The following is a 5,685-nucleotide window of genomic DNA, read 5'->3' as shown; positions in this document are numbered from 1 at the left end:
TCACTGCTGCCAACATTGCAACAGAGTCTGACAATGCCCGGGACTTTTGAACCAAAACGGACCATTGATTCAGTGTTGCGTCTTTCAACATTCAAACTATTCCAAAAAATAAAAAATAGATTCTTGCTTCATTAAATAGCCAGCCATTTTCCCAATTCCGAATTCCATTATCTTCGTATAAAGATAATATAAAAGATATTTTTTGCAGGAAAAACGTTACTTATTATTATTTTACAAATATTAGTCTACGTTCTACAAATTTTTTCAACCTCTACAGTAGCCCATTATCAGAGAAAACTTATACCTACTTAATATATATCTAAAATTATAGATATAATATAGTTTTATTCTACGGTATAATATGAAATAAATTATTATGTATTTCCTGTGTGTCAGCAGGACAGGAAGCTGATTAGCTGATTATCAGCTGGTTGGTTGCATACGGGAATCAGATGATAATCAGCCAATCGGGATCGGGGAGCTTCCTGGTCTGCCAACTCGTCCGCCGCCAGTACAAGAACGCCTGAAAAAACGCTTCATGTGGCTTGGCCCTTGAGGTCTCTCCAAGTCTCTTCACACTTAGCTAAGCTACACTGAAATACCTCTTCCGAAGACGTAGTCTTCCTATATCTCGTAATACTGAAAGCTGCTCTACACTGATGTGAACGGGACAGATTTGTGTCTTGGATTTAAGGCTGTGCAAAGGCTAAAAATAAACTTTCTATTAGTGATATTTTTCAAAGTTTTTCGATGGAGAATTTTTTAAAGTTTTCATTTTTACTTCAGTGAGTTACCCAAGATAATCATTGTTGGAGTGGGAGGGGTGTATAAAATATTATTGATTACCAGTTTTTTAGTTTAATATGTTTATTTTTATATCTTTGAGACAAGGAATCATTCCCATATTATGATCCTGAAGAAGTGCAAGTGAAGATGGAAATGAATACTGATTGATGTCTTCGAAGCCATACGCTAAATAAAAATAATAAATTTACGCCAGTTTAACTTGAGGTTTCTTCACACTTAGCTACGCTACGCTGAAACACGTTATATCTCCCAAAGTCCCAATGTTAAGGCTGTCGTGCAAAGGCTAAAAATAAACTTTGTACTGGTGATATTTTTCCTAGTTTTTTGATTTGTATATTATCAAGCTATCAAAATGAAAAAGTTTTCTCAGGAAAACATTTTTTTCGTTCATTACTTTTTGAGAAATGAGCGCCTAAAGTCCAAATTTTTGGGACAGAACATTTCAAATTCGGTAAGAGATAAATCCATGAGATTCAAAGGATAGATTCTGCATGGTATTGTTGATCTAGTAAAACAAAAAGTTTCTGAAAAATTCTGAAAATTTTTGAGAAAGTTATTCAATTTACTAAAAATAACCAAAAATAACTTTTAGTTGAGTTATTTTTGGTAAATTGAATAACTTTCACAAAAATCTATATTTTTAGAAAATTTTTGTTTTACTATATCAACAATACTATGAAGAGTATATCCTTTAAATCTCATGGATTTATCTCTTACCGAATTTGAAATGTTCTGTCCCAAAAATTTAAACTTTAGGCGCTCATATCTCAAAAAGTAATGATCAGAAAAAAAATGTTTTTCAAAGAAAACTTTTTCATTTTGATAGCTTAATGATATACAAATCAAAAAACTTTGAAAAATATCACCAGTACAAAGTTTATTTTTAGCCTTTGCACAGCCTTAACATTGGGAGATATAACGTGTTTCAGCGTAGCGTAGCTAAGTGTGAAGAAACCTCAAGTTAAACTGGCGTAAATTTATTATTTTTATTTAGCGTATGGCTTCGAAGACATCAATCAGTATTCATTTCCATCTTCACTTGCACTTCTTCAGGATCATAATATGGGAATGATCCCTTGCCTCAAGATATAAAAATAAACATATTAAACTAAAAAACTGGTAATCAATAATATTTTATACACCCCTCCCACTCCAACAATGATTATCTTGGGTAACTCACTGAAGTAAAAATGAAAACTTTAAAAAATTCTCCATCATGTGAAAATATCAAGCCGATCATGTTAGGATGCGTTTACACCAAAGTTATTAACAAAATGTTAATAACTTATTAATCTTTTTATATTCTATTTGATTAAACATAACTTATCATATACATGATGAACATAAATGTGTTTGTCAAGTTCCGTTCAATCTAATAGAATCTAAGGATTAAGTTATTAACATTTTGTTGATAACTTTGGTGTAAACCCAGCTTTAGAGTTTCTTTTTTTCTAATTTGTAGTCAAAATTATTATAGTATGATAATATATTTCAATAATGAGTAGGCCTGCACAATTATTCTTTGTTCATGAAATCTGACATGAATCTCAGCAATTTATTCTGAAAATTGTAATTTGAGGGAGAATAAAACTCTATTTTATCTCATCATATATTTTTATTTTATATACTTTTTCACTGAGGTTTTTGCTCATATGAGCTCTAGGCTTGTACAGATGATAATGGGAGATGAGTGGAGTACCCAACAGTTTTAGGTGGGTTCCGATCCACCGTAGCAGCATGCACATGATTTTTATAAAAAGCGATAGCTTGCTTATCAGCACGAACACTCAGTTAAGCCACTTTCCTAATTTATTGAATTTGAAATTTCATAAGCCCATACTATTATCAACAGAAAATCGAGATAAGAGAATGTAGCTTACTGAGCTCAAGAAAGCTCAATCTATTGGGATGCTAGATTTTGGAATATAAATTACGTAAAACCGTACCAAATTGAAGTAATTTTCTTTAAATATTCCTGTGGAGGACCCGTCCCTCTTTCGTGGGGGTATTCCATACCCCCGGTGACCCCCCAAAGTTTGAGTGACAATAACATCCATTTCATTACTTTTTACGCCAATGGTTCACACATGTATTGAGTTCTAATTACATAATTTACTCCCATAACATAGTTAACATGATCACATGAGAACTTGATTTATAGGTTAAAACACCTGGAGGTAAAAAATAATAACAAAAATAACTAAAATGTTGCAATGGTATCGTCATCGTCTTCATCAGATTCTTTAAAATCAGGACTGAAAGTTTTCGAGCATGTCAAGTATGAGCATTTGTTAGCTGGTGTCGCAGGTGGGGTTGCTTCCACTCTTGTTCTACATCCTCTAGATTTGATTAAAATCAGATTCGCCGTAAGTAGACCTACTAATGGAGCAAATGATGTTCCTCAATACAACGGAATGCGAAGTGCTTTCTCTTCCATCATAAAGCAAGAAGGATTCAAAGGCCTCTATAAAGGTTTGACACCAAATTTATGGGGATCTGGGAGTGCGTGGGGTCTCTATTTTCTATTCTACAGCTCCATCAAAGTTTGGATTCAAGGTGGTGACACAAAAATGCCTCTCGGCCCTACCCTGCACATGATTGCAGCAACAGAGGCTGGTGTACTGACAGTAGCCATAACAAATCCGGTGTGGGTTGTGCGAACAAGGCTGTGCATGCAATATGGTGACAAGTCGAATTACAAATATACTGGAATGGTTAACGCTTTGTCAAAAATATATAGAGTGGAAGGGATGCGAGGATTGTACAATGGTTTTATCCCTAGTTTGTTCGGTGTGTCTCATAGTGCACTGCATTTTATGGCTTTTGAAGAAATGAGAAACTATTATAATCAGCGATATAAAAATGCGCCTATCGATACAAAGTTGGGAACGAAGGAATATCTGGTTATTGTGGGTGTTTCAAGATTGCTGGCTACGGTGGTGACCTATCCCTTTCAGGTAGTGCGAGCTCGCCTTCAGGACACCCGGGCAGCCACTGACTACACCGGCACCATCGACTGCATCGCAAAGACTTGGCGCTTTGAAGGACTTCTCGGCTTTTACAAAGGATTGTCTCCAAACTTGACTAGGATTCTTCCAGCAACTATGATCACATTCACTATTTATGAAAATGTATCTCGATATTTGCTACAGAGACGTGTTGAATAGACTTTAAAAGTTGAGAATCAAGTTGGATCACTACTGTAACTTTATCTACAATAGCAATAAAGACTTTTCTTCTCAAAACGGTAAGTAGTACATGATGATTATTATAAATTGTAAATTTGCATTAAAGACAAGTATACAGAACTTGAGTGAGTCAGGGGTCCCAGGGTTCACCTTACCCAATAAAGATTGAGGCAAGCTGCAATGCAATCATTATTATGTCATTCATAAGTCGCTCAGAAAGAATATTTCTTCCCATTTCTATCAGTTAAAAACAGGTACTTACAGGAAAATGAGAGTTGATACTGGAAAAATCATTCTTTAATAATAATAATAATAAATGAATATATTCTGCTGAATATGTCAGAGTTTTTAACTTTCAATAAAAATCTCTAAATACTTAATGTTTTGACTACAAAATAACAAGGGTATGACTAAGAAACATTCTATTTTCATTTCTTAGGCTACATTTTGAGTGATCACTTTTAATGCTGACCCCTCCGACATCTCTCAAACTTCAAACAGTGGTGGAGTAATACTTCTCTAATAACCTACCTACCTACTGAAACATTATTTCTTTTTTCAGAAAAGATTTAAACTGAAAATGATAACCAAAAATTCTTGCAAAGAGTTATAAAATTTCTTCACAAACCTTGTGTTTTGCTCTATAATATCAAAACTATGCGCAAAATCATTGCACTGGTACGGCTAACCAGCGCAATTTTGGGAGAAAAAATACGTTATGTAATGGGCTCTCGATCAAAATTATCCTGGATTGTCTGTCAAAACGTTTTCAACCAAGTAGGCCTACAACATCCCAGTGTTCAACCATGCATCCGTCTTATCTGCCTGACCTTGCATCATATCACTATTAGCCTACTTCATCTAATTTACCAAGGAAGAATCAGTATTGGAAGGAACATGATTTCAGTCCGATGATGAAAAAGAGCATCAAGAAGGAGATCACAAAAGAAGATTTCTACCACTGTTAGCAATGGAGAATTTGCATAATCATTGTGTTTACCATAAAAAACATGAATCATGACATCATAAACTGCATTAAAAATGATTATGATCGAATCGTATCCGTACCATTGGAGGAAACGATTTCACTTAACTATTTGATTTAATTTACTTTTTGGAAACTCCATTATTCTCCGGAAAATTACTCTTATCTACTTTCACTCTTGATAATTCATATTGTGAGAGCCACCACTTGGCAGCTTAATCGTCATGCTCATTCATCAAGAAAATTACCACCTATGAGGGGAGAAAGATCCCCTATATCTTGCTTACGTTACTATTGATGAGTAATCTCAAGTGAAACGTTAATTTGATATGATTCTTACAAAAAGCAGGTTACAATAAATTTCTTGGAATTAAATTTTTTGCTATCGTCATTATATTCTAATCCCTCAAAACGAAAATGCTATAGATGTGAAGAGATTTCATTGTTGTCATGAATAGGTACTACGAATAAGAATAGAACAGCATTACTACTGTAGCTAGTAGGCTACAGTGATAGCATCAAAATTACATTCAAAGTAAAACTTATATTGTTATTATTAATTGAATTGATAGCTTCTTGTTTATTCAACTAGAATAAATTAGAGACTTTTTGAACTTCATTGAAAAAACGAGCGGTAGCAGTACCGGTAATGAAATTTGCTATGAAACTGTAATAGTGACATCTCTTTCTCCGTCATAAAATCAA

General features: G+C 34.0%; 1 protein-coding gene across 1 annotated transcript; it reads left to right on the top strand.

Annotated features, from left to right (window-relative positions):
- The first annotated feature begins 2,992 nt into the window (after positions 1 to 2,992).
- On the top strand, positions 2,993 to 4,647 carry LOC111063560 (mitochondrial folate transporter/carrier-like). The gene is made up of 2 exons (XM_039426263.1): positions 2,993 to 4,054; positions 4,558 to 4,647. Exon 1 carries the CDS (start codon positions 3,021 to 3,023, stop codon positions 3,972 to 3,974), a length of 954 nt encoding a protein of 317 aa, XP_039282197.1. The 5' UTR covers positions 2,993 to 3,020; the 3' UTR covers positions 3,975 to 4,054; positions 4,558 to 4,647.
- Positions 4,648 to 5,685: the final 1,038 nt, after the last annotated feature.

Source organism: Nilaparvata lugens, chromosome 1 (assembly GCF_014356525.2).
Source record: "Nilaparvata lugens isolate BPH chromosome 1, ASM1435652v1, whole genome shotgun sequence".
In the NCBI taxonomy this organism is placed as follows: domain Eukaryota; kingdom Metazoa; phylum Arthropoda; class Insecta; order Hemiptera; family Delphacidae; genus Nilaparvata; species Nilaparvata lugens.
Note: the sequence above shows the minus strand (reverse complement) of the source record. Positions and strands in the feature narration are given on the sequence as shown.

What these genes read in the sequence shown, in the direction of transcription:
- LOC111063560 (XM_039426263.1), top strand. Translation starts at nt 3,021, where the DNA reads ATGGTATCGTCATCGTCTTCATCAGATTCTTTAAAATCAGGACTGAAA.